General features: G+C 37.2%; 2 protein-coding genes across 14 annotated transcripts; one reads left to right on the top strand and one right to left on the bottom strand.

Moving 5' to 3' along the window:
- The first annotated feature begins 2398 nt into the window (after positions 1 to 2398).
- LOC120086761 (putative pre-mRNA-splicing factor ATP-dependent RNA helicase DEAH2) lies at positions 2399 to 6942 on the top strand. 2 transcript variants are annotated; one of them, XM_039043551.2, is made up of 7 exons: positions 2399 to 2952; positions 3866 to 4068; positions 4186 to 5270; positions 5696 to 5821; positions 5907 to 6145; positions 6223 to 6341; positions 6542 to 6942. In XM_039043551.2, the coding sequence occupies exons 1-7, from the start codon at positions 2653 to 2655 to the stop codon at positions 6666 to 6668; spliced, it is 2199 nt and encodes a 732-aa protein (XP_038899479.1). In that variant the 5' UTR covers positions 2399 to 2652; the 3' UTR covers positions 6669 to 6942. The 2 variants fall into 2 exon arrangements, 1 of the variants encoding a protein (XP_038899479.1); XR_016531917.1 differs by having other exon boundaries at positions 2411 to 2952; positions 5721 to 5821.
- Positions 6943 to 7077: 135 nt separating this feature from the next.
- On the bottom strand, positions 7078 to 26572 carry LOC120086759 (DUF724 domain-containing protein 6-like). Of its 12 annotated transcripts, none has more exons than XM_039043548.2 (10): positions 25884 to 26572; positions 24013 to 24097; positions 23642 to 23940; positions 23170 to 23281; positions 22907 to 23100; positions 11637 to 11732; positions 8474 to 8564; positions 8319 to 8381; positions 8030 to 8230; positions 7078 to 7951 (listed from the first exon to the last, which is right to left on the bottom strand). In XM_039043548.2, exons 1-10 carry the CDS (start codon positions 26376 to 26378, stop codon positions 7251 to 7253), a joined length of 2337 nt encoding a protein of 778 aa, XP_038899476.1. In that variant the 5' UTR covers positions 26379 to 26572; the 3' UTR covers positions 7078 to 7250. The 12 variants fall into 12 exon arrangements, with proteins under 12 accessions (XP_038899476.1, XP_090173607.1, XP_090173609.1 ...); XM_090317481.1 differs by having other exon boundaries at positions 8030 to 8167; XM_090317483.1 differs by having other exon boundaries at positions 8030 to 8134.
- Between the last annotated feature and the right edge of the window lie 1071 nt (positions 26573 to 27643).

Raw genomic sequence — 27643 nt, 5'->3', positions numbered from 1 at the left:
TTTCATCCTCATCTTTTGATTTTACCAAATGATTCAATCTATCGATCCATCGATTTTCCTCTTTTCCCCTTCATTTGTTTTTGTATAAGAATTCAATCTTCTTTTCTTTTATTATATAATCAACTTTTTTTTTTTTTTTTTGTTTTTTGGCCAAAGAAGATGAAATCTAATGTACCTAAGAATCTTGCAAACACACTATGTATTTGAATAATAATTCCGTAGAAACAGAATAGAACCTTCTGTTCAACGTTCTGACCACGTTATTATCAATTTTGGTTTATCTAACCTTTTTTTTATTTGGCTAGGCTGCTAGACGTATTTCTAGTTTCCCTTTAGCTCTAAAAATTAACATGAATTTATGAGATTAACTAATTCTAGTTTCCCTTCGGTGGGCTCATGAATTTATGGGATTAACTAATCTATATTTGTACAGTGTAATTGTAATATGAAGTTATGCAATTTTAACCTTCATTTTCCGTGTTTCCTGATTTAAATTATAGATTCTCTCTGATTTTTTTTCCAACAATATCTATGTGAATCTATGTTTTGTTATCAGATTTTGTTTTATCTTTTTTTATTATTTATTTATATATTTTGTTACCATATTATTTTTTTATATATATTATTACTATTTATATAGTTTATACTTAATGATATAACAATATATCATTGGTATATAAAAGATATTTATATACCTATTTATTATTTTGATAAGATTTGTTTTATATTATTTCATTAAAGAAAAAAAAAACTGAACCTTTATTTTCAACGTCTCAATATATTTATAATTTTTTGTGAAAAAAAATATAAGCACTTTCCTCCCGACATATTTAAAAAAGATATTTATATACCTATTTATTATTTTGATAAGATTAACTAAACCTTTATTTTCAACGTTTCAATATATTTATAATTTTTTGTGAAAAAAATCTAAGCACTTTCCTCCCGACATATTTAAAAAAGATATTTATATACCTATTTATTATTTTGATAAAATTTGTTTTATATTATTTCATTAAAAAATAAAAACTGAACCCTTATTTTCAATGTTTCAATATATTTATAATTTTTTGTGAAAAAAATCTAAGCACTTTCCTCCCGACATATTTAAAAAAGATATTTATATACCTATTTATTATTTTGATAAGATTTGTTTTATATTATTTCATTAAAAAAGAAAAACGGAACCCTTATTTTCAAGGTTTCAATATATTTATAATTTCTTGTGAAAAAAATCTAAGCACTTTATTCCCGACATATTTTTAAAAAATTGTTTTTTTAAAAATTACCTCCCACTTATCCCACCATTTTCTTTCTCTCTTTCCTATTTCCCATTTATGGTAAGTTCGTAGCCATAACATCTCTACAACAACTTCTTTATAATCTATGATAGCACACCCTCTTCACCACAATCGCATCTTCGATCATCTCCTTTAGCATCTTTCTTCTCTCACTATTAGGGTTGACAAAAATCCCTGTGGGATTGGGTCCCCATCTCGATTGGGGCTGGGAATCCCCGGTTTGATCGGGGATGGGGGTCAAATCGGGTATAAAAATTGGGTCCCCAACCGGGACGGGCGGGGATGGTATCCCCACCCTGAATATTTTTTAATAAATAACAACATTAATGTGTATAATATATATGTATATATATATAGCTAGTTTTATTATTTTAACCTTTTTTCTATTTTTTTAAATTTATTTCATAATATAATTATATTAAACTTTATATTAAATCTAAAATATTTTTAATTATTAATTTAAATAAATATAATAATACTAATACTAATACTAATAATACTTTGTTACATTAAATATTTAAATTTTGAATATAAATACAAAAAATTAATTGATTCTAAATAAATAATTAATTTAAAATATAAATATAAATAGGGAATTTTTCTTCGCGGGACCTAATCCTCGAACGGAGATTTCCTAACTAAATGGAATGGGGAGTGCATCTCCATGACCGTCAAATCACCACAAGCACACCATCATGGTCGTCCATTGAAGAAGCAACCACCCATTATTTCTCGGTGAGGACCATATTGGTAGATTTTTAGATTTTGGAACCGTTTCTAAGATTTTGATAATGTTATTTATTTTTTAGTTTTTGGTTGAGATTGTAATTTGTTTTGCTTCTAGAGATTTTAGATAGAATGTATTGAAAGTTTAAAACTTACTATATCTCTTGTCAGTCATTTATCTTTTCATTCTCTTTTAGTTTTATCCCTTTTACATGGACCCAAATGTTAGGGGAAATGGGATCCGATTGGGCCCTGTTTCCATTTATTGGGCTGTATTTGAACCCATATAAATTGGGCCAGGCCCAAAGAAATTTAAGCGTTCCAAAGTCCCGTCGTGTCGGCGTAGTTAAACTTACAAAAGTGGCATCCGAGGAAATTTAATCAGAAATTGGGGACTGATCGTGTAATTCGGGAAAGTTCTATATAATATAACGAAGGGAAGTTCTGTAGCCTTTTTCTTCCTTCCCTCGAATTAGGGTTTCGGAATTTTGCAGTTCCAAAACCAGGCCCCTTCAATCGCTTTTCCCAGAGAGCAAGCTTCGGTCAGGTCCTGTCTTTCTCTTAAGGTAGAGTCCAGCTGTTTTTCTTGGGCTATTTCTATAGTTCTGTGCCGGCAAGGGTTTTGATGGGTGCGGAGAGGAAGAGAAAGGTTAGTTTATTTGATGTGGTGGACGAAACCTCGGTCTCCGCGAAGATTAACAAAGCGAACGGTGGAGTAGCGTCGTTGAACAATGGCGGTGGAAATGCGGGCAATAGTCTGATCAACAGGTGGACTGGGAGGCAGTTCTCGCAGAGGTACTATGAGATTTTGGAGAAGAGGAAGACTCTGCCTGTTTGGCATCAAAAAGAGGAGTTTTTTCAGGCTTTAAAGAGCAGTCAGACTTTGATTTTGGTTGGTGAGACTGGTAGTGGTAAAACTACTCAGGTTAGTTGGGGAAAGCTTTCTAATGTTTGATGTATAGATGGTTATTTGCTGTCGAGACTGCAAGTAACTTGAGAGTTATTTATAACTTCCTTTTTCTCTTGGACGCACGCGGTTGGTTTTTTCTTTTACTTGGATTCTAGGGGACAATTATTTTGTTTATTGTGATTATTTAGATTATGTACTTTCTTTATCAAGCCATTCTCAGGCTTTATTAGGGATGTTTTGGTTAGAAGGACCTTTACTCTCTAGTTTGATTGAGGGGTAATGCGTTTTTGGCAAGAATTTACGTATTTCATCAATCTAGGCCAATAATACAACCTAAAAATGTAAATCTAGGATTTTTTTAGTTTGCCTTTTCTTGTTTAAATGCTCGTGATATATCCTATTTAGTCCTGAACGTTCATTTTAACCTGTTTTAGTTATTAATTTGCAAGTATTCTAGAATATTTTATTTGTCCTCCCTTGAGAAGGGAGCAAATTATCGGACGAAGTCAAATATTGCACACAAAATTTAATCTAGTTGAGCCTCACATGATGTTGCGGGTTGGTTAAGATTCGTGTTTAGCACAGTATGGAAAGTTCTTCGATTTCATCAGTCTAAGCTCTAAGATCCCTTCAGGATGGGGCGAAGCTGCTATTGTTTTTTTAAGATTATTATTATTCCTTTAAAAGGATTTAGAAGTTACTACTATTAGTTATTTATGGGAATGAGCATGTTTATTCATGATATACATATTTTTCGGTTGTGGCATTTTTAGTTAAAAATAATTTGAACTTGGTTTTGGAAGCCTGGGCGTTGAGTTTTTAGATAATTTGTTTGCTCGTTAGTTAACCTCTTTGATGGATGGATATTTAGTTTGAGATATTCTCCTTGCTATTCTGATTTCTATTCTTGTGACTTTGCCTGTTTCAGATTCCTCAATTTGTTTTAGAAGCTGTTGACCTGGATAGTCCAGATAAACGTAAGAAGATGATGATTGCATGCACTCAGCCTCGGAGGGTGGCAGCAATGTCAGTTTCTAGACGTGTTGCCGAAGAGATGGATGTGACTATTGGAGAAGAGGTGGGTTACAGTATCCGTTTTGAAGACTGCAGTAGTGCCAGAACTGTTTTAAAGTAAGCTCATTCTTTCTAGTACCTGCTCATCAGTGTTGCTACTATCTTTTCACTCGATGGTTTGAAATTTTGTTCTCTACTTGATCATAAATTTGTTGTACTTTTTATGGGTGGCAGGTATTTGACTGATGGTATGCTTTTAAGAGAAGCGATGACAGATCCTCTTTTAGAAAGGTATAAGGTAATTATTCTTGATGAGGCTCATGAAAGAACATTAGCAACGGATGTTCTTTTTGGGCTTTTGAAAGAAGTATTGAAAAATAGGCCTGACCTAAAGCTGGTGGTCATGAGTGCTACACTTGAGGCTGAAAAGTTCCAGGGTTATTTTAATGGTGCTCCACTTATGAAGGTTCCTGGTAGGCTTCATCCAGTGGAAATATTTTACACACAGGAACCTGAAAGGGACTATCTTGAAGCTGCTATTCGGACAGTTGTACAGATTCATTTGTGTGAACCTCCAGGTGATATACTTGTTTTCCTCACTGGTGAGGAGGAAATTGAAGATGCATGTCGCAAAATAAATAAAGAAATTGCAAATCTTGGCGACCAGGTAGGCCCTGTGAAAGTGGTGCCTTTATATTCAACTCTTCCTCCAGCTATGCAGCAGAAGATATTTGAACCTGCTCCACCGCCAGTAAAAGAGGATGGACCTGCTGGAAGGAAGATTGTGGTCTCCACAAATATTGCAGAGACTTCATTGACCATAGATGGCATTGTTTATGTTATTGACCCTGGCTTTTCAAAACAGAAAGTTTATAACCCACGAGTACGTGTGGAATCATTATTGGTTTCTCCTATATCGAAGGCTAGTGCGCATCAGAGATCTGGTCGTGCTGGAAGAACTCAGCCTGGAAAATGTTTTAGACTTTACACGGAAAAGAGTTTCCAAAATGATTTGCAGCCACAGACATATCCTGAAATTTTGAGATCAAACCTTGCAAATACTGTTCTTACCTTGAAGAAGTTGGGAATTGATGACCTTGTGCATTTTGATTTTATGGATCCACCTGCTCCTGAGACATTGATGCGAGCTTTAGAAGTTCTGAATTACTTGGGTGCATTGGATGATGATGGGAACCTAACGAAGCTTGGGGAAATAATGAGTGAATTTCCACTAGATCCTCAGATGTCAAAGATGCTCGTTGTTAGTCCAGAATTCAAATGTTCAAATGAAATATTATCAATTTCTGCCATGCTTTCAGGTACTTCAACACTCTTTCATATTTTCTTTTTACTTTCCCAATCCTATCGAGTTGTATGTAGTGTGTACGCCAGATGCCCATGGTTGTTAAACAAGGGGCAGGGTGCATCAAAGTTTGATGCATTTTTATCGGCGTGGCATGTTTGCAGTACATCTGCCATGTCTTCTAACGAGTAAACATGTATGTGATTTCACGTGCATGTTGTTAGAGCACTATTCTGTCAAACTAGGTTGTCATCAGCAACTATCTTCTCTGGTTCCATGCCCTCAGATGGCATGCACCATAAGATTTCTCAGTCAGTGCTGATGTAGTTAGTTGCAGTTTCTCAGTATTATCTCATGAAGCAAATGGTCTCGTCTTGCATCTATGCATCTGCTGACCTTCCCTGGGCCTCCTCTGTGTGTGATTACCAATTTCTTTCTTAGTACCCAATTGCTTTGTCCGGCCTAGGGAGGCTCAAAAGGCTGCCGACGAAGCAAAAGCTAGGTTTGGCCACATTGATGGAGACCATCTAACGCTCTTGAACGTGTACCATGCTTACAAGCAAAACAGTAAGTATTTATGGTTCTCATCTTCACCCTTTCAATTAAGCACATCCAATTTTGATGGATTCCTAACCCAATTATTGTGGTACAGATGAGGATCAGTCATGGTGCTACGAAAACTTTATCAATCACAGGGCAATGAAGGCTGCGGATAATGTCCGAGAGCAACTAGTCCGCATCATGTCTAGGTTTAACCTCAAATTATGCAGCACAGATTTCAACAGCCGTGACTACTACGTAAACATAAGAAAGGCTATGCTATCTGGGTATTTCATGCAAGTAGCTCATTTAGAAAGGACTGGACACTACTTGACAGTGAAGGACAACCAGGTATGAAGATGGACTAGGTCATGCTGTATAATGCACTTCCAATGCCCATATTTGGGATTAACAAATCTGTTCTACAGGTGGTACACTTGCATCCATCGAATTGCTTGGACCATAAACCAGAGTGGGTCATTTACAATGAGTACGTCCTAACGAGTAGGAATTTCATCCGTACAGTGACTGATATCCGGGGTGAATGGTTAGTTCCTCCTATAATCTTTTAAATGTTTGGATCCAGAATCAACGTTATTTGTATACTTGTGGTCACATGATGCAAGGGTTTGTTTTCTTTACTTGCACTATTGCGGAGTTAATAGCAACAGTAGTCTATTCACCTGAGTAATTGACATTATTTAGAGGTCTTGATGAGGATTATTTGCAAATTTCTTGTCCCAACAGGTTGGTGGACATAGCAGCACACTATTATGATCTGGAAAACTTCCCTCAATGTGAGGCCAAGCGTGTTCTTGAAAGGCTTTACAAGAAGCGGGAAAAGGATCGTGAAGAAAGCAGGAATAGAAAATGAGTTTTTCTTTCCAGCTCATTCTGCCCTCGGAGATTTCAACTTAGTATCAATTTTCTTCCGAGGTGATTAGAGTGGGGGGCGTCCAAGAACCTTAATTCTTCTCATTCTTCATTCCAAGGTCGTCCATGGCCAGATAACATCAGCCGAGGAGCGGAAGAAATTGGTTGTATTTCTATACTGTTGAATTAGGCCAATGTTCTTAGAGTTCATAATAGTCTCAAAACAATATATACTCTCGCTAGGTTTTGACTTTCAATGGAAATGGTTTTTTTTATTGCTTTCATGTTATTTTAATGTATGAAATCTAAAAAACTTTAAAGGTGACCGGACTGAAACTTTTCGTAAATGTGGAATTGCTATGAACAAAACATCAGACTTGTCTACACATTGCACACTTGATTTGCTAACATTTTATACTAAGCAGGAACTAAAGCTTTAAACGGTGCATTTTAAGCATCAATGTTATACAAAAGATTAGTTGTTAGCATTTAACTTCCTGGTCCAGAACTACCATTCACAAAATGATCAAGGAACGTAACTAAAACGGAGTTCTATTGTCATATTCACATCAGAACTTAAGGTTCAAACTGGGCACAAGGGAAGGGCAATCTGGTTCTCAAAATGTAGCTTAGTATTCATTGTACATTCTCTGATGGTCTCCACATGTGATTGCAGTGCCTGGATCTCATTTTCTTTAGTCTCTATTTCAAGTTTAATCGATGATTGTCTCCTCTGCAGCTCTGTTATCTTCTGTTCAATAGCCTTGCTTTCTTCTGCAAGCTTAGATTTGTTTTCGGTATGCTCCAATATTTTGTTCTCTGCTACTTTTGTTTCCTCTATGTATCTCATTTCAGTATCTTTGATAAATAGTAGCTCATTCACTCGATTGCAGAGCATTGAAATATCGAATCCATGTTGCTCCAAGTCATATAGACTGGCCAATGTGCTTTCAAAAACATGTCTTGGATAACTGAACTGTAGTTTGGTTATCTTTTCAACCAAACTTGCAAAAGTTACCATACAGCCAATGGCCAATCCTTCACGACATTCCTCCTTGTATGTATTTAAAGGGTGGAAATGAGGCTTTTGTGGGATTTGCTTGAAGACTTCTAAAGAATCAATGGCACTCCAGACAGGTGAATTCTTTACAAAAGGCCAACCTTGATTCTTGACCACTTCATTTTCAGGCGCTCCATCAACTGTTCTCATTTCATTCACACCATCTACTTGTTCACTCCCATTTGTCCTTCGCTTGGATGTAGAACCAGATGTTTGTCCTAATTCTAACATGGAAACAAAAACAATCAAAGTTACAAACAGTACTCAGTTTCGATATGCTAGTGCAAGTTTTGTATACATACTCAATGAGTTGTTGCTTGCTGAACCTTGCATTCCTCCAAGCCACAATAACAGTGGTCGATCATCGTCGTCGACACTGTTAGTTCCAGTGCCATTTGTCTTGAATGCTGAGACATTGTTCCCGTTCCTTCTGTTCAGATCTTGAAAATCCACAAAATACATTGGCATTTTCCTAAAGCCTTTTTTTCTTTTGGTTCTTTTGGCTTGTGAAATGATAATTTCAGAAAGGTGAAACAAATAGTACTATATGGGTTTTTTAAAGGATTTGACATTAAAGAATAGCAGCCTCACCAGTTACACAACTTTTTATAGTTGCTTTCTCGGGTTTCCATCCACTTCCATCTTGCTCCACATCTGTACACACAAAAACTTCAATTGTTAACAGTTGTATGTAAAATACACATATATATATAAAACCCATGATCACAGACGCAAGGACAGGATACCTTCTGCAGTTGTTGGAACTATCATCAATTTTCGAGGTCGTCCTCTCTTTCTTTTGTAACTGTTTTTACTAGCTTGTTGCTGCCCAGATTCCTGATGAAGATATAAAACATCAATCCTATCAAACTCTAAGCATACTGAAGAAGAGGTAAATCTAAACACCTGCCAAATTTCAAACTGGTGAAAGATCTGGTCTTGAATGAAAGAACCGGTTAACCAAAATGAGTTATTAGTGAAAGGCTGAAACTAGAGCGTTGCAAGTGATCCCACATACACCATCATATAGCTAGAATTTTTAATATTCAAACGCAGCTGGTGGAAATGTTGGTGTCCGTTGAAGACGCATCCCCTCAAAATCCTAGATGGGTGGACTCCTGATCTCATTCGGTTGAGTGGATTTTTTCTAATTTCTTTATAATTTACATTTACAAATAACAATATTTCTGATCCAATAGTCTTTTGCTTGCATGGATAAAAATGCTGGTTGAAAAACATTTGAATAGGTAAGAGAGTCTAAGGCTGAGAGAATTTTTGAGTTTCAGAGGCATATGCTTTATTTGTTGGTGCTTTCACATCATGGCAAGTGCTGTTAATCTATTACCCGATCCAGTTTTCAGTAGTCCCTCAACCTCCTGTCTTAAGAGAGTTATGATGGTTAAGTTTGTAAGCTTTAGAGTTTAGAAGTTTAAGTATCATTCATTTCTTTCATGCCCAAACCCAAAATTAGCCATAACTTCAACTTTTCAAGCTTGAAGCAACATATTCCTCGGAAGAATCTCTTTTTCACTAGCAATGACTCTTGGGATTTCAGTAATTCTTTTCAACCTTTGGTGGGGGGGGGGGGGGGGGGGGGGGGGGGGGTGGTGTTACCTTATGGTTAGGAAGAGAAGGTAACAGTTACAGAGATCTCTGACAATGTAGAAACAAGATCCATGAGAAAAGCAAAAACTTGCTCAGATGGATATGATATTTCATTTGATGACAAATACTTGGTGGTTTCTCAAGCTTTTGTCTTAAGAGAAAAATGAAGGATAATTTTGTAAGCTTTAGAGATTTTAGTATCAATCATTCCTTTCATGCCCCACCCACAATGACAAACAACTATTCCAATTGGAAGCAAGATTTGAATCTGGTGCTTTAAGTTTCATCTTTTTCCTCCTCCATAGCCCTCTGAGGTATATCGTGATTAGGAAGTGAAAGTATCGATTACAGAGGTATGCTCTAACTATGTAGAATACTAGACTCAACTGTCAAGATCCATGGGAAACTTCGTCTTTTCTTTGGAGAGATGTGGTATTGTGTAGACTAGGCTCAGTCAGATGGATCCCATTTTCCTTTCCTTTGATCGCATTAAAATAAAAGGATCGCCCTCCTCGTGAGCCTTTTGTGTTGCACAGGATCACCCTCCTCGTGCATTGTTTTATGAAGCCTTTGGATTCAGAGGAACAATATAGTTTTTAGAGGGATTAAGCATTCTATGCATGATATTTGGTTTCTTGATGTATTTAATGTTTCATTGTGAGTGTTGATTGAAGGTTTATTTCTTTTTCTTTTTCTTTTTCTTCTTTTTTAAATTATCAGTTAGGTCTCATTGTGCTTGATCGAAGACCCCTTTTTTAGTTGGACTCCTTTTCTTATGGGCCTTTTTTGTTGTTAGCCCCCTGTGTTCTTTCATTCAATGAAAGCTTGATTATTCATAAATAATAATAAGGGAAGAGATGATTTGGTGTCCTATACTATTCCAAGGAAGATCCTTAGCAGATCGAATTGAAAAGGAAAAGAGAGAGTGGCAAATGATTTTGTGGAAGCAGCTCATCAACTAACAACCTTGAAACCAATTAGATCACATGCCCTCACTTTTATCAGTGATTTTTGTTTTTTGTTTTTCCTTTTCTAGGTTAAGACAGTTTTGGTCTTTGAATATTTCATTAAAGCAACAAATTAGCCCTTAGCTTCAATTTGTAACAATTTAGTTCCTATACTTTCAAACTTGTAACTATTTGGTCAAATAGATTTTATCAACATTAAGTATCAATTTCGTTACATTACTACTTAGTCTTTATAATTTATAAAAATTTGTAAATTTAATCTCTAATCAGTTTATCAATTTACATGTGTCAGAAACTCAAAATCTTGATAATATTTTGCATGAGATTGATTAAATTGTTGCAATTTGTAAAGTTCAAGGACAAGTGTTACTAAAATTTGGAGATTAAATTGTTACAATTTTGAAAGTAGATTAAATTGTTACAAACTAAAGTTCAACGAAATTGTCCAATGAAATTTCAAGAACTAAAAAATGTTCCCTTTTTATTTTTTAATAATCTTATTCTTCGAATCTCCTTCAATACAGAAAATAGTCCAAGGAGTTTTTGCTGACTTAAAGCGTGCACCCAAGATAATTGAAGGGAAAAGTTTCCAAATCCTTTAAGGAGTGTTGAGGTATTGAGTTGAGTTATAAAGTCTGAAGTTAGGAAGTTTATATTTGGGGTAGAGTTTCACAAATGGAGTTCCTTGATAAATGTGCTAAAGAGAGAGATGGAGTTCCTCAATAAATGCATAAACTTCAATAATGAACAGTATTGAAGTGGGTGGAGTTGAGTTACTTAACATCGACTTATGAAGTCGGTAGGCCAAACACCCCTTTGGATACCACGAGAATCCTTGCAACAGAGTTGTAGGGTCCTTAAATATGAAAATTCAAAGAGAACCTACTAGTTAAAAACATTTAAGGACTTCTAGTTTTGTGACCTTGATTCTTAGAAGGTCAAATAGCTCTGAAAGGGCTTCACAAAAGATATGATACGCTTTTACTGTCCATGTTCTCAACCTACGTTCATTCTTTGTGACAAGGCAGGTCAAGATCTATCACTCTCATTCCTTCTTAGACTATATCTTTGCCTATAGTCGAGGTTCCTGATTTATGACACTTTTTTGAAGTTTAAAGATCTTTATTGCCTAGAGCCTATAGGGGAACCTCTAGCACATATCCTTTTATCTTGGCTGGCCTCTTCACTGTTTGAAGATCTGCTGTGCTTCAACTTACCACTTTACCAATTTTGTGGGAGATGTGGTATACTCACAATGGGGAGGTTTCCTAGGACATTAGTGGTGTTTTTAAGAGGTTCAAAGACTGAAGATCAATGTACCTCTTTGGCATCTTACCTGCATGATTTTACGAGGCCTTCCCCTCTTTCTTCTATCACTGTTTTCAGTAGCTTCTTTATCACTGTTTTCAGTAGCTTCTTGCTGCTCAGGTTCCTGATAAAGAATTAACATCATCAATCCTATCAAACTCCAAGCACACTGAAGAAGAGGTAAATCAAAACACATGCCAAATCTCAGAACTGGCCAAAGACCTGAACTACAGAGAAGGTTAAGCTTATAGAGTTATCAGTGAAAGAGGCTGAAACCTGAGACATGATAAGTGACCCCACATGACCCCTACAATGTTGCTACATTTTGGATGGTGTTCCTCTTGCCAATATTAAATACTAAAAGCACCCGAAAGAATTACTACCAAATAGTATTTTCATTGGAACAATTTCTTTTAAAAGGAAAACATGATTTCATTAAAATGTGTGAAAGAAAGAACTATAAGAAACAAGTGACCAGAGCATGCCAAAAGGCCAACCCATTTTGCCATCTTGGCCAAAACTGCAGATGGCTACAACATGAGCTCCAAATACGTTGAAAACCTTGAAAGTAAAAGGACTGTAGTCCATATTAGAACCAATGCAGGTTTTAACAATGATACAAGAAACACGGGTGAGTAGTTGGAGGAGGTGAAATTATTACTGATAAGCCACTTTCTCATGTGACTAATGATGAGAAAAGTTCCATGACCAGGAGTAAGTTTTAGGTTGGGAGGACTTGACGGCAAACAGGGCAACAAGGTTGCACCTAAAAACTAAAACAAATTCCACATGAAGTTAAATTCAATATCTCGTTGTCAGTTGCATTCATTTTCTGTTGTGCCTGTAACAAATATTACTTTTAAGTCATTTAAAGCTGTATCTCTCAGCCCACTGAAGCAAGGGGAGAGGTTGTGCCATATATAAAAAAGACACGTAAAAAAAAAAAGGATATATTCAGAAAAAGAAGAAATGGAACAGCCCAGAGGCCAGGAGTCAAGAAAGCCCCTCCCAAGAAGACTACAACTTGCGAGAGCTCGCCAATAGTTAATAAAGAATTAACAAGCTGTAGTTACAAAAGAATTTTTTGTATAAGCCAATCCACCAAGAGGCCACTTTTTGTTCAGAATTACAAAAGCAATTAAAGCATAAAGGCTTATCATTCTAGCGTTCCTTTCTTTCCAAAGATGCAACAAGAGTGCCCTAAAGGCACAGCTACTGACCACCCTTGCTTTACCATTCAAATTCCATCAACACAGCCCCTCTAAGAGTCAGTTATCCACCTTCTTAGGAAGACAAAACGAAATGCATAGCAGATTAGTAGTGTAATTCCAAGCACGAGAGGCAAAATCACAGTGGAGAAAAAGATTGTGCCATTATATTGAATAATGAATAGTGGTAGTCGTCCATAAAGTAGCTACAGTGGAGTCCCTAGTAAACACAAGCTATGTTAGAAATGACTAAAACAAATAATAGGCTGCTAGCTCTTCATTAGGACAGCCCCCAAACAGCAATCCAAGAACATCTGTCAGTATGACCACCTTCAAAGCTTTCTTTCTTTTAAAGAAAGAAACATTTCATTGACCAGATGCAATGGGAAAATCCAACACCAAAAGGTGAAGTATGCACGCACCGAAGCCAACCAAATAGTTCGCTTGGAACCACCAAAAGGATGACCCACAAATAGAGATGCCAAAAGCTCAAAAGTGGAATTAGGGAAAGCAAATGACCGCCCAAAAGCATCCAAAACAATATGCCAGAGGTGTCGTGCAAAGGAGCAATCAGCAAACAAAGGAGCGGGGGATTCAGCTCTACAACATAAGATACACCATGATGGAGAAATAGACATATAAGGCATACATCGTTGCAAACAATCAGTTGTACTGATAGCATCAAGACTGAGCTCCTAAAGAAAAATCTTAATCTTCTTTGGATAATAACTCTTCCAAATGATGGCGTAAAAGGTCCTACTACCGAGGATCAACTGAACCAATCAAATCAGCCATAAGGGATTTTGCAGTGAAACATGAAGAAGAATCCAAGGGCCAAATCCAAGCATCAGCAGTAGCCTGAAGTCTAACAGATGATAAAAGACAAGATAAAGAAGCCCATTCAGAAATTTCCATATCATTGAGATTACAATGAATGCAAAATCCCAGGTCGCCGAACCAGCAGACCACACATCAGTCACTATGTCATCGGGATGAAGCGTGAGATGAAAAAGACGGGAGGAATCAATAGAGATAATGCCACAGCTAAGCCAAGAATCGGTCCAGAATATGTGGAGGAACCATCACCAATACGTCGCTGAGTGCGATCAGCAATCAACCCAATGCACTGGCAAATGAAACGCCAAGGGGAGATGCAAACCATAATGTTGAGCGGTTGGCCAAACTCTACCAATCGAACGATGTTTTGCAACAATAAGATGATGCCACAAAGCAATAGGCTCAGTAAGAAAGCGTCAAACCCATTTAGCCAAAAGGGCTAAATTACCGTTATGAAAGTTGCCAATATCAACATCCCCCATCAATTTAGGGCGTAGAGTAGTTTCCGAATTCACATTTGTGCACACCACCATCACCACGAAAACATTCCAAAAAAAAATCCCGAACCATCTTATCCGAAGTAGCAACGATAGTACTAGGAGCACGAAACAGAGATAAGTAATAAGTGGGCAAACTAGACAAAGTAGCCTATATAAGCATATGCCTACCACCTTTAGAAATAAAGGCATACTTCCAATTAGGAAGCTTGTGCTTAAATTTCTCAACAACAGGTTGCCAAAAAGCCAAAGACTTCGGATTTCCACCTAAATGGAGACCCAAGTAAGTAGATGGCCAACATCCCCTCTTACAACCAAAAGTGGTTAGCATCCACTCTAAATCATCATCAGTAATATTAATGCCAAGCAGCTCACTTTTAGAAATATTAACTTTTAATCCAGAAGCCCTTTCAAATATACCAATGAGGTCAAAAAGATTTTGTAAAGCAATGCAATCCGCAGTGGAAAAAGTAAAGCATCATCACAAATTGAAGATGGTTCAAAGAAAAAGATGACAAACCAATGGTGTATGTAGCAATAAGACCCCTGGAGGAGCTATGGTGCATAAGACAGCTCAGACATTTCGCAACCAAATGAGGAGGAAAGGTGAGAGAGGATTCCCTTGTCGAGTACCACGAGCAAGAATGACCTTACCACGAGGACTCCTATTAATAATGATGGAATAATTAGCACTAGAGATACCCCTCTAATCCACTCTTCAGATGGGACCAAAACCTTTGGCCTGTAACACAGCATCCAAAAATGCCCAATCCACAATATCAAAAGCTTTTTCAGGATCCAACTTAAGAATCACCCAACTTTGTCATCAATGAGCTCATTAGCCATCAAGGAAGCATCCAAAATTTGTCTCTTAGCCACAAACGCAAGCTGATTTGCACCAATGGTATAAGGAACAAGCGATTCAATAACACCCGAGCAACAATTTTGTAAGCACAAGAGATAAGGCTAATGGGGCGATAATCAGAAACCGACTTCGAATCAACTTTTTTAAGGATTAAACATATGTAAGTCTCATTTAGAGATACGTTAATAATACCTCTAGAATAGAAGTCGTTGATCAAAATCAGAAAATCAGACTTAATAATAGGCCAAAAGAACTTGAAAAATTCACCTACAAAGCCATAAGGCCGGGAGATTTAGAAGAACTCAGAGAGGAAACAACACAAAAAATTTCCTCATTGAAAGGTTGCTCAAGGTCAATAGCTTGTGCATTGGAGATAAGAGACCAATCCACATTAGTAGGGAGGAAACGATGTGCACCATCATTGTTGAAGAGGTCCAAATAAAGTCCAAAAACTCAAAAGTCAATGTCCGCTGCAGATAACAAACTGTGCCCATCCGAGAGAATTTCAGTAATGGAATTTTTCCGCTTTCGAGCAACAACAATACGATGAAAAAAATGTGTGTTCTCATCCCCCTCTTTAAGCCATTTCAATTTCCATCGTTGATGCCAGTAAACATGCTCTTGTGTAATGAAGAGCTCAATTTGTTCACGGAGCTTGCGCCTAGAAGAAACCTGTTCCAAAGTCAAGGGGTCATTGTCCTCTAGGTTATCAAGTTCCTGTAATCGAGACATAAGGAAAGGTACAATTGAAGCCTCTAAGCATTGTGTCCTGTTCCAGCATCGCAAAAAAAACTTTAGTGCTTTAATTTCAACATCAGACCATGGTTAGGGCGACCAACACAGGGATTATTGGACCACCAATCCTCCACCATGGCTCTAAAGGAAGAAACTTGTAACCAAGTATTTTCAAAGCGGAACGAACATGGGCCACAAACATTATTACTCGAAGATAGGGGACGAGGAAAATGGTCAGATGTAGTTCTGTCCAACCGTTTCAAAGACAAAGGACCAAACTTTTCAATACAACAATTAGTAGTTAGGAACCTGTCCAATAGAGAGAGATACCGAGCAGAACCCGAGCTGGACCAAGTAAATCAACCATCACTAAGGGAAATGTCACACAACTGATAGTCCATGATCCATTAGTTGAAAGCTTGCATACTTGAGGAAACAGAGTGGCCATGAAATTTTTCCCAAGTCCATCTAGTCACAGTAAAATCACTAGCAATAACCCAATTGTCGCCTCCTAAACCAGCTAAGTTATTGAGCTCCTGTCAATAATCAAGTCTAAAAACACCATCAGAAGGACCATAAACAGAAGTAAGCCAAAAAGAAAACCCGTCAACCAAGGAAAGATGCACAAATACAGTAAAAATGCCCTAGATAACCTGAAGAACAGTGTAATCGGGTTCACTCCATAAAATAAGAATATCCTCGGATGAATCTATAGCATTAAGTGTTGTCCAACCAATGAAAGAAAAGCTCCAACTAGATTTAATGAAAAAATAGTCAACGTATGGCAATTTTGTTTCTTGGGGAAGGACAAGACCAGGATTGTGTTTCTAAATTGTCTTCTTGATCAAGGCACAACCCACGAACATTCCATGAAAGAATTTTCATATTCCAACCGAATCACTCTCCATAATGGCCAAGGTGGCCATTTTATCATAGTGGACTGAGGAGTGTAAACCTTGTAATTCCCGCTGTAGTTTTGGATTTTTTTATGGAAGAGGAAGATTTTTTTTCTTGTTAGGAAAAGGAAGAGTAGGGATGGCCACGATACAGAGTCCAATGCCTGGAAAGAATAAAAGCCATGTCATTGAGGCTAAAGGGAAAGGGGGGTTTGACAGGGGATGGCATATGATTTTAAGGGTGGGGGGTTGATAAAGTCTTAAGGGTTTTCTGCAGGTGAGGCTGGCTGAGAATGGGCCTGTTCAGATGGAGTGGCCAGGTCCGAAGGGATAGGTGGGAGCAGGGATATAGCTTGTTGATGACTTTCTACAGGAGTGTCTCCAAAAAATATCATCATCAATGGGCTAGGGACAAAGGCGATAATTTCATCCTTTGGAAATTGAGGAATTAAATCATCTTTTTAAGGGGGGTAGGGCTAGATAAAAAAATCCTGTGTGTTAGAGCCCACAAAAGTCACCGACTGGGCTTGGGCTTGGGCTTGTTTGGAGGTGCAGTGTTTTTCTCTAGGGCAAAGGGTAGAGTGGACCTCATTAAAAGTAATTATGGCTAAGGTTGGTTGAGAGAAGGATGGTGATGGGATTTTGTGGGGCCAAGGTTTGGTAATTGGAAGGAGAAGGTTGGATTGGATGTGGAAGCAATGCCCGAAGAAACGGTTGTGGGTCCATTAGAATGCTCTCCCAAAATCACGGGAATGATTGGATCATTACATGGAGAAGAACCAACCAAAATTTTATTATTGGATTTTCCTTTTTCAATTAATTTAGGTTGGATTGCGAGCGAAATCTTTCCATCTCCATCATTGCAGCCTCCCATAACTGATGAGGATTTCACAGCAAGTGGGATGAGCGACGCCGCCTTCCTTAGCAAGCCCAAGAATCTGGACACAAATAGCACCACCAGCAAGCTCAGTTGGGAGGGTTAGATCGGTAGGGATGAAACCCTAATGATTCGACTTCACCTCCAATTGATCAACCATGAGATTAATGCCTCTGTCGGAAAGATTTGCACTAGAAAGAAAGTCGCCACACTGATCTCCTATAAAGTTGAGGATTTTTTCGTTCCAAAAGGGAGGAGGAAGGTCAATAACCTCAATCCAACCACCGTACGAAGCAAATGATTGTCGATGGTAGGCTGCAAAATCAGTCACTGCCCAAAATTTCAGTCGGAAAGATCCATAGAAGGTCCAATTAGAAGCATGTCTACAAAGCTTAGAAGTGATGTCAGTATTATAAACGTGAAGTAAGGCCTTATTGACATAAAGTGGGTTGATGGAACAGGTAATCAAGAAGGACGCCTCTATTGCGGGTTTGATCCCCGGCCAAGAGTCATGCAGGTGATGGCTCTCAACAATCACCATTGAATTCCAATTATGTTGTGGATAGACAGTAAATTGGGAGGCCAGAGGGGCCAATGAACCGGTTGTGGAGTTGTGGTCAGAGATGGATTTGCCCCATCAACACCGCATTAAAGGATTTCTTGTTGGTAGTGTTTTTGGACACCACAGGAAATTCTGCGATCAACGAGTTGGAAGAAAACTACCCTTGCTTGTTTTCCTTTGAAGGGATGTAAAGCTTCATTTGACGACTAGATTCTTGCAGGTGGGTGATTTCCACATAAAAACCGTTTTTGTTATTGTGTTTCTCTAGCCAAATGGTTGAATTACCATCCGTCGGTTCGCTAAAAAATTTCTGATTGCAAGGATCTTTGAACAAGTTGTTAAATGCGGATGCCAGCCATTTTAGCACCGGCCAAGAAAGGCAAATGAAATAGGTTGAATTTTGTCCTTGACAACATTAACCCCATTGTTCAGATCCTCCACCCTAATAGAGAAAATTTCCCGGTCAATTAGGATTGATTTTATTGGATGCTTTGGGAGAAGGTGAGAGGCGGTGGCCATGGGAACCGACAGAAGGTTGACGGTTACAAATCAGGAGAGGTGGAGGGGAGAAGGGAGGGGAGAAAGGAGAGAGGAGACAACATTTTTAGAATGGATTATTGACTTGATTGTATATGACTGCCTTCAAGGTTAACCTGCATGTTACCAGATGCCAAGTGAATACAACCACTGCATTCCTATAGTTGTCCAACTTTAAGGTCAAAATGTCCTTTATAATTTCAATGTTTCAACATTTGACATAGTTGGACCCTTCAGCCTCAACTTCGACCAATTTTCTCAATAGGCAAGCTTATTTGAAATGAAAATTATTGCTCACAATCAATCGTTACCATAATTGGTTCCTTTTAAGCTTTATCGATGTGGGGAGAAGTTATATCTGTGCCTACCCCTAAATTCATTTTTTTTTTTTTTAATGAAAACAACTTTCATTGAGAAAGAATATAAGGGCATACAAAAAGGGACTTTAGTTATACAAAATAATGCATTGATAATTATATCATCCGCTGTAACTCTTTCGCTTCCTCCAATGCTTGCTCATTGTCTCCCATGTCTAACTCAACCTCTAGCCTACACTCTTAGGCCATTAAGGAGTATTGCTTATATGTCCTTAAATCTTACACATGCCCTAGGGAAATTTTCTCTTCATAATGCGAACACAAACGTGTTTCCCTCTTTGTAAGTATCCATCTTGTTTTTTTTTTTATTATTATTTTTTTTATATAAGGAATAACTCATTGACAGTATGAAATTATAAAAGAAGGGTTTCAGCCTCATCACAAAGGATCTACAAGAAACTTCTCCAATTGGTTAGGAGAGTAGAAAAGCTATAGTAATGGAAAAGATGGGAGAATTTACACCAGGAATTGACTATATAGACCATAGCATGAAAAAAAAAAAGGGATCAAAAGGAATCTAACTCATCAAAGATCCTTTAGTTCCTCTCTTGCCAAGTAAATCCAAGAAAATATGCTCTGCTCTGTCGAAGTCCTAGCAGAGAATGTCCTTTATAATTTCAATGTTTCAACATTTGACATAGTTGGACCCTTCAGCCTCAACTTCGACCAATTTTCTCAATAGGCAAGCTTATTTGAAATGAAAATTATTGCTCACAATCAATCGTTACCATAATTGGTTCCTTTTAAGCTTTATCGATGTGGGGAGAAGTTATATCTGTGCCTACCCCTAAATTCATTTTTTTTTTTTTTAATGAAAACAACTTTCATTGAGAAAGAATATAAGGGCATACAAAAAGGGACTTTAGTTATACAAAATAATGCATTGATAATTATATCATCCGCTGTAACTCTTTCGCTTCCTCCAATGCTTGCTCATTGTCTCCCATGTCTAACTCAACCTCTAGCCTACACTCTTAGGCCATTAAGGAGTATTGCTTATATGTCCTTAAATCTTACACATGCCCTAGGGAAATTTTCTCTTCATAATGCGAACACAAACGTGTTTCCCTCTTTGTAAGTATCCATCTTGTTTTTTTTTTTATTGTTTTTTTTATATAAGGAATAACTCATTGACAGTATGAAATTATAAAAGAAGGGTTTCAGCCTCATCACAAAGGATCTACAAGAAACTTCTCCAATTGGTTAGGAGAGTAGAAAAGCTATAGTAATGGAAAAGATGGGAGAATTTACACCAGGAATTGACTATATAGACCATAGCATGAAAAAAAAAAGGGATCAAAAGGAATCTAACTCATCAAAGATCCTTTAGTTCCTCTCTTGCCAAGTAAATCCAAGAAAATATGCTCTGCTCTGTCGAAGTCCTAGCAGAGAAGTTTGTTTCTCCTTTTTTAAGTGGATGACCCGTTAATGTATAGGTGGATGTATGGTTGTAGAGCTGCTTCAGGTCATTTGGCATGGCAGTGTACCATTTGTGGGAGGATAGAATAATTTCCAGAAGGTCAATACATTGGAGCAGAGCAGTGAAAAGAAGATATGAAAAAAGATGTACACCAATATGGAGAGGGTGGTTATGGCCTTGTAGCACAGTTCCCACAGGAAGAATTACACCTTTTTGGGGTAACAGTCTTTCTACATGACGTCATAAAAGTGTGGAGATGATTCTTTATGGGAAGGGGTCTATCATTAAGTATTCATCTTATAAATTTGTAACAATTAATTCTTTTTATAAGAATGTTTCTTGAGATAAGAATTTTCTACAAGAATCTTGAATAATTTTTATAAGTGTTTTTTTAGATGAGAATTTTCTACAAGGATTTTGAATAATTTGTCACAATAAAGTGTTTTAACCGGGATGACCAAGTATGTGTATGAGATGACTCATCACCAATCCTCTACCCAATTGCATCTCTTACTTACCTAATTAGCTTGGTAGTAACTTTTAGAGTGATTTAATAGAAGTGTCCATATCTCGTATGTTAGTTTTTTTTTCTCTTTTTTTTTTTTTTTTTTTGATAAAAGACCAATTTTTATTGAGGAAAAAATGATAGAATACAAGGACATACAAAAAACAAAGACAACAAAAAAGGGAGCACCCTAGAAGAAGGGTCTACAATTTTAACAATATACGACCTATGGGTAATTACAAAAAGGACTCGTCACCGAGGCCCAAAGAGAAACATTAAACTTTGCAAGAGACCAAACATCAACTAGATCCCTCTTCAACCCTCTAAGACTGCCCATGCGTCTCCCCCCAAATACTCCACAACAAATCACACACCCCAACCCTCCAATGAATTCTTTCACTGTAAACGACGGATGGTGGAGAAACTCCTTGATCATGTCACTAAGAGTTTTGTGTTGGACTGAATGGGTGCCAAACACATCAAAGAAGAAGTTGCAAACATTACAAACATAGTTAAGGTACCATAATAGATGATCTAGATTTTCCTTCCCCTCCAACAAAGAATACAACAACAAGGCCCAACAAGGAATGATAACTTGCTCGAGGGAGCCTGTCCAAGGTATTGATTCTTCCTTGAATAACCTGTCGGACAAAGGCTTCATCTTTTTTGGGATTTTCACCTTCCAAAGAATCGAGAAAATACTAACTATAAGGAGATGGATCCACTAAATTATTAAAGAAAGATTTACAATAAAAGCCCTCCGAAGGACCAGACTCCCTTATCTAAGCTCAACATCCTCATGTAAAGAAAGAACGGCCATCACTTTCATCATTTTCCTAGTTAGGCAAAAGACAACAAAAATCGAACAAAAGAGAGGAAGAACTCCCCGAGTACAATAAAAAATCAGCAACATAATGATTTTTCAAAGCAGATAAATGGTTATAAGGTTGGGAGACCTGTTAAATAAGGGAAGATCCCCCAACCATCTATCCTCCTCTTACTCACTTTAGCTTCCTTTGCTAAATTCCGAGGCCTAGAACTCGTTCGGGTGAATGGGGTTGCTTGAGAACGGCAAGAATGGGATCAAAAACACGCGTAGGACGTGGAAGTTGAGTTGTACCAACACTTGGAGGAACGAGATAAGCTCCCATTCACGAGGAAAAGAAGGTACACCACACCCATCAACCACTAAACGTTGAATAAGATCAAAAAAAGAGAAGAAGAGAACACAAAGATATTTCTTTTCACAAATTTCTAGATGTGCATTTAACCCCACTCGACATCCAATCAAAAGAATGAGGGTCGTACTTGCTTACAACAATCCTAGACTGCAAGGAGGATGGATGGCTCAAGGGAAAAACATCATGACCATTTTGCCAATGACGCAATATTACAAGTTCTTAAATTCCCTAATTTCGACCCTCCCAGGTGAACAAGATTCCCAAATTTATCAAGTGAGCTCCTTTTCCTTCTTCCACATCTCCCATAGGAAGTCTCTCATGAGACTATCCAAGCTTTCACACATTGAGCACAGGGCTCTACGGAGGGAGAAAAAACAAATTGTGATACCATTTAAAATTGAATGAAGAAAAGTATGTCTCTCTCCTTTTGAGAAGTAGCTTTTCTTCCAAGAGATTAGTCTCTTTCTCACCTAGTCCTCCACGGAAGCATAAGAAGAAACCTACCTCAGATTATCTCCAAGAGGGAGACCATGATACGTCGTTGAAAAGATACCCAACTCACACCCCACTAGATTGGCCCACTCTCTCACCTTTTCAGGATCGTTATTCAAGTCTAGAATCTGACATTTACTTCTATTGATCTTAAGGCTTGACATCGTGCATGGTAATATATTAGTATGAAGTTTAGTCTTCGCTAAATATATATGTATGTATATAAAATCGCCTAGAAATCACCACAAGAGATACTCATTATGAAAATCCATTTGATTTATATCAAGTTAATTTTTTTAGTTTGCTTACCACGCCCTTCTCTGTTGCCTGATTATTTGAATCTTCTTCCCCATCTCCAACCTCCTTGGGAATGTGAAGAGAATTTTTAACTGGTGTCTGTTTTCCATCTGAAGCTACATGTCTATTCCTTTCAGATTCATTGCTTGTAGTCACTTCCTTAGGGATGATCTCTAAGACATCATAATCTTCTTTCCCCTCCTTATCTGAGAGGCAGAATAAGAAATTATTCAAGCAAAAACTAACAGCCTATGTCCATCAAGAGCTATGTGTACCTGTAACTTGAGTTTGTTGACTTCGTTTACATTTGTTTCCTCCGTTACCATTTATTGAACTTAATCCTTGCTCTTTCAACTTATCACTTCCATCAACATCTTCCTTAGTTCTCTACACATGAAACCAAATCATCTTCAATAATTTAGAGTCATTGTAATAAGAAAAACAGTGAAGAGCAGAATACCATATGATAGTTATAACCGATTTAGTGGAACATATTATAGGTGATGGCAAGTAGAAAAAAACTAAAGGATGAGGAACTTCACATGCATACTGCCTAAGGAAATGTCGGGACATCCAAATCAGTGACTGTTTTAAGTTCTTAGCAAGATCACTTTGATACATACAAACATAAGTTAATGAAGGGAGGAGGTAACTGACATGCCTGCAATTCAATAATGACACTATAATTTGGACTGCTATAAATACTACAAAAAGTAATGCAAGATTCAAAGGCTAGAGACAAACTACCGGTTTCTTGCCTCCTCTGGGACTCCCAAAGCTATTAGGTGAAGCACTATCATCGTCAGAATGAAAATTTAGGTAGCTTCTTCTTCTGCGATCTCTGTTTGGTGTGGCACTTTTATTGAATGCTTTTCCCCTCAATGTTTTGCTTTCTATCATCCTCGACCCATCTGCTACTGGTGTCCCAAGAACAATTCCTTCTCTCAACTTCTTTAAAGGATTCAAAACTCTCGACTTAGAACTGAGACTTCTTCTTCTCTTGCTCGAGGTCAAGGCAAATGAGGCAGAACTTTCATCATAAACACCTGGCTTTTCCATCACGTCATTTCTTGAGTTTACAGTATAAGAATTTTCCTTTCCATTGATAGTTTCAGTACCTTTTAAGCTTTCGCGCTGGACATTCTCAGGTACATTAGCATCCTCAGAAATGATACTCAACTGATCTCTCAAGATTGACGCATCCTAAAGTGGAAAAAGTTGTTTTAACGTCAAGTAAAATGTATTGAATGAACATATGACAGTCATCATGATATCCAAGTTCTCAAAGATGATCTAGGTGCAGAGCAAAAATAAAACTGGATGTCACTAAGACTGGCAAGCACGCTAAATCAATAGAGGAGAGGGGGTATTTTCTTTTTAAATAAAAAAGAAGAAGAAGAAGAATTGCATGACAAGATATCAGATGTTACCTCTCTACATAACAACTCCTACAAGAAGTTAGAATGAAAGATTTTACGGCGAATGATCTTCAAGCAATGAGTAAAATTAGAAGAGAAGCATTAAACATAATGATAAAGGACGTTAATTTATCAAAGACAAAACCCAGCTACACAATAGAAAGCCAACTGCTCATTATATAGTGGGATTTTGTCAAAGAAAGTGCAATTGTTGCTGATTCAGCTTTTCAGAGAAAATACAAGTAGTAAGACAGTTTCATGTGCTCCTAAAAGTTTTAACATACCAACTAGAATAATATCAGAAATTACATGTTTCATGATGCATGCTTTACCCATTAAAAATCCTTAGGGTGAATTACTCTCCCAAAAAAAAATAATCTTTAGGGTGAAAGTAATTTTTTTATAAGAAACAACTTCATTCAAGAATGAAATTCACAAAAAGGATACACAATCTATAATATTACAATAGGCTATCCTAGTTGTTTAGTAGGCATGCGTATGAGTATGAAGCAAAAAGATTTAAACTTTTACAGCAATAAAATGCATGATAAATGACCAGGTCGAAGAATGTATCAAAATGGTGAAAGTAACATGTAATGTAAATCATTTTTTTTATGAGAACATGTAATTTAAATCATACAACAGTCTATGGACAACTTTTTATCTGTTTTACACACACACGTCCAGTTTCACAATTACACATGATTACTAGTGGGTCAATCAGTAGCCTAATTCCTAAAAGTCTACCGTCGCCAGTTATAACTAAATCTAACAAATTATCACAAAATAAACCTCCTATCAAAAGAAAACTCGCCTTCAAATTGGAGTGCCTAATCTGAACTCTCAGATAAAAACATTTTGATAGATATACTGGAGTTGTTTGCCTCAGATTGGCAGATCAGTCGCACATGTTTTTCATGAGTATATTCACCGTCCCATCCCCAACCCGACCATGTTTTGATTGCTATCCATTCCCACATTCCAAATTCCAACAACAATAGGAAAAGGCTATTCCTAAAGAAACCCTCCAAAAACTTCCAAAATATCTCACGCTAACCAATGCACAACGCGTAAACTTCACACTAAACCCAACACCATTGACTGCAAACTGATGGATCTTTCTTCGAGAGAAAGAATGTGTTGTTGGGAGTTTTAACTACAGCTTCAAACTTACCATCGATGGCGACACAATCACCAGATACTCTTAGTGGCCGAAAAGAAGACCTGGAATTGGATGCTTGGATACCATTTTAAGTTAGGGTTTGGTAGTTGGGAATCTCTAACCAAACCAACCCAAAAAATAAACGAAAAATCTCATCCAACTACCAAGGTGAACCGTAGTAATAGTCTTCGTCGATCAGTTTTCTAACAAGTCTAACAGAACTTAATTGATCAACTGAGCAGAAGCTATTAAGCTTGTAACTGAACAATCACTCATTTGAACTCATTAATTCAGAAAACAGACAGCATTAAAGACCTCTAAAACGCAAAGGAAAAAAAAGGAACCCTAAACACTCTTGATCCTAACAAGCGAATAATTCTTGGAATGAAAAGTAACCCAGATAAATTACCATCTTTTGGGGAACAACCCAGTTGCCACCAACCCAATCCTGATGCAATCTCAAGTGGTTTCGCTGAAAATCCATGACATGCATAGGATTCTTGAACAAAACAGAGTAGCCACCACCCTCCAAAACCTTACAGACAACCCCAGTCCACCATCCATCTTTATCAGCTGCATCAACAATGTCGCATTCCTGAAAATCCTTATCGGCAGTATCAGGAGGCAGAGGCCTCAAACTAAGAGCATCAACATGCTCCTTCAAAGGGGTAGATCCGTCTTCAGTGACGAGAGTTTGGTACTCAACTAAAGCCTTTTTCTTCTTTGAAGGAGGAAATGTAGTGGGGAGCTTCAAAATGGTTGCTCTGAACAAGGCGCCTTTGAAGCCTTCTTCATCGATGGAGACCTCGATTTCAGAGCCGACCGTGAAGGGAAGTTGATGATGACGGTGGTGGTTGTGGTGGTGAGTGTGAGTATTAGTTGGAGGAGAGCCGAATTCCCCCATTTTGCGGTGGCTATACTAAATAAAACCCTTGGGATTTTGGATTGGGTATGTGTTAAAACCCATTGTTGTCCATTTTTTGGTAAAGGAGATGGATAGCACGGCCTCTTGGGAAGTGGTATAGATATGGAAATACATCCAGGGAGTTGTTTTCTTCTGTAGTTTTACAAGAAGATGAACATAAAATGAATAGAAATAGAAACAAATTTTGAAATTAGGTTTAAATATTATTTTCGAAATTTTGAAATTAGGTTTAAATATTATTTTTGTCTCGATGCTGTGTCTGAGTCTGATTTATTTTTACATCTTGAGACATGTCTGATGTCGTGTTTTATGTTAGATCGAAAGGATTGAATTATAAAGGAACAAAGTTCACAAAATTTTATTTAGAGAATGAATACCTTTTCTAAACATGTTAAATAAAATGAAACAAAAATCGAAGTTTAAGAACTAATATGATAAGAAAATTCAAACTTGTTCCAACTCCAAGGAAATATGCACTCGTCTATAGTCTCGCAATATGTTCGACTAGGTGAAGTTTATTGGTTATTGTTGTCCATATGCAATTGTTTGTGTTCCAGCAAAAAGTTGCGTGTAATTTATCAGAATTGACCTTTTCTTTTACATTTATAATGGCATGTCAAGTTTAACATCTATTCAACTATTTTTTAGACCTTTATGGAACTTAAGTAATTAGACATATGTCTATGTTCTATTTGGATTGACTAGGGAAACTATTGTGTTTCAAAAAACTTGTTTTCGTGTAAACATTTTGGATAGAAATTGCTTAAAATAAAAAAAACACTCATGTGCAAAAGTTTTTTTATATATAAGTTTGTTCATTTCCCATATACTAAAAGTGTTTCTATTAATGTTCAATTACTTCAAAGAATAGCTATTAACCACCATGAACAATCATTTAAAAACACTTTAACTGGCCAAGTTTTTTTTCCGCCCGCTTATGATTGATTTAACATATCACTAGAGCTAGTATTTAGGAGCTGCTTGTTGGAGATAATTGATGCAATCAGTCGACAAAGTTGATCGCTAGAGTTAGTGGCTGGAAGTGGTCATTATTGGAATTTGTTGTCAAGGGGTTATAAGAGTTGGCCATTGGAGGTGATAGTGCAGGGTTTGATCATGCGGAATTGGTCACGGCTTACGACAACTCCGTGGAAATGAAGTAGGGAATTAGTGATGGTATTTTGGTTATTTTGTTATTATACAAATTAAAGAGAGATTTAATATTAAACACTCAAAGAGCACTT

The sequence above is a fragment of the Benincasa hispida genome, chromosome 9 (assembly GCF_027475165.1).
Source record: "Benincasa hispida cultivar pf3 chromosome 9, pf3_genome.v1.1, whole genome shotgun sequence".
In the NCBI taxonomy this organism is placed as follows: domain Eukaryota; kingdom Viridiplantae; phylum Streptophyta; class Magnoliopsida; order Cucurbitales; family Cucurbitaceae; genus Benincasa; species Benincasa hispida.
The sequence above is the reverse complement of the archived record's forward strand: the minus strand, read 5'-3'. Positions and strand labels throughout refer to the sequence as shown.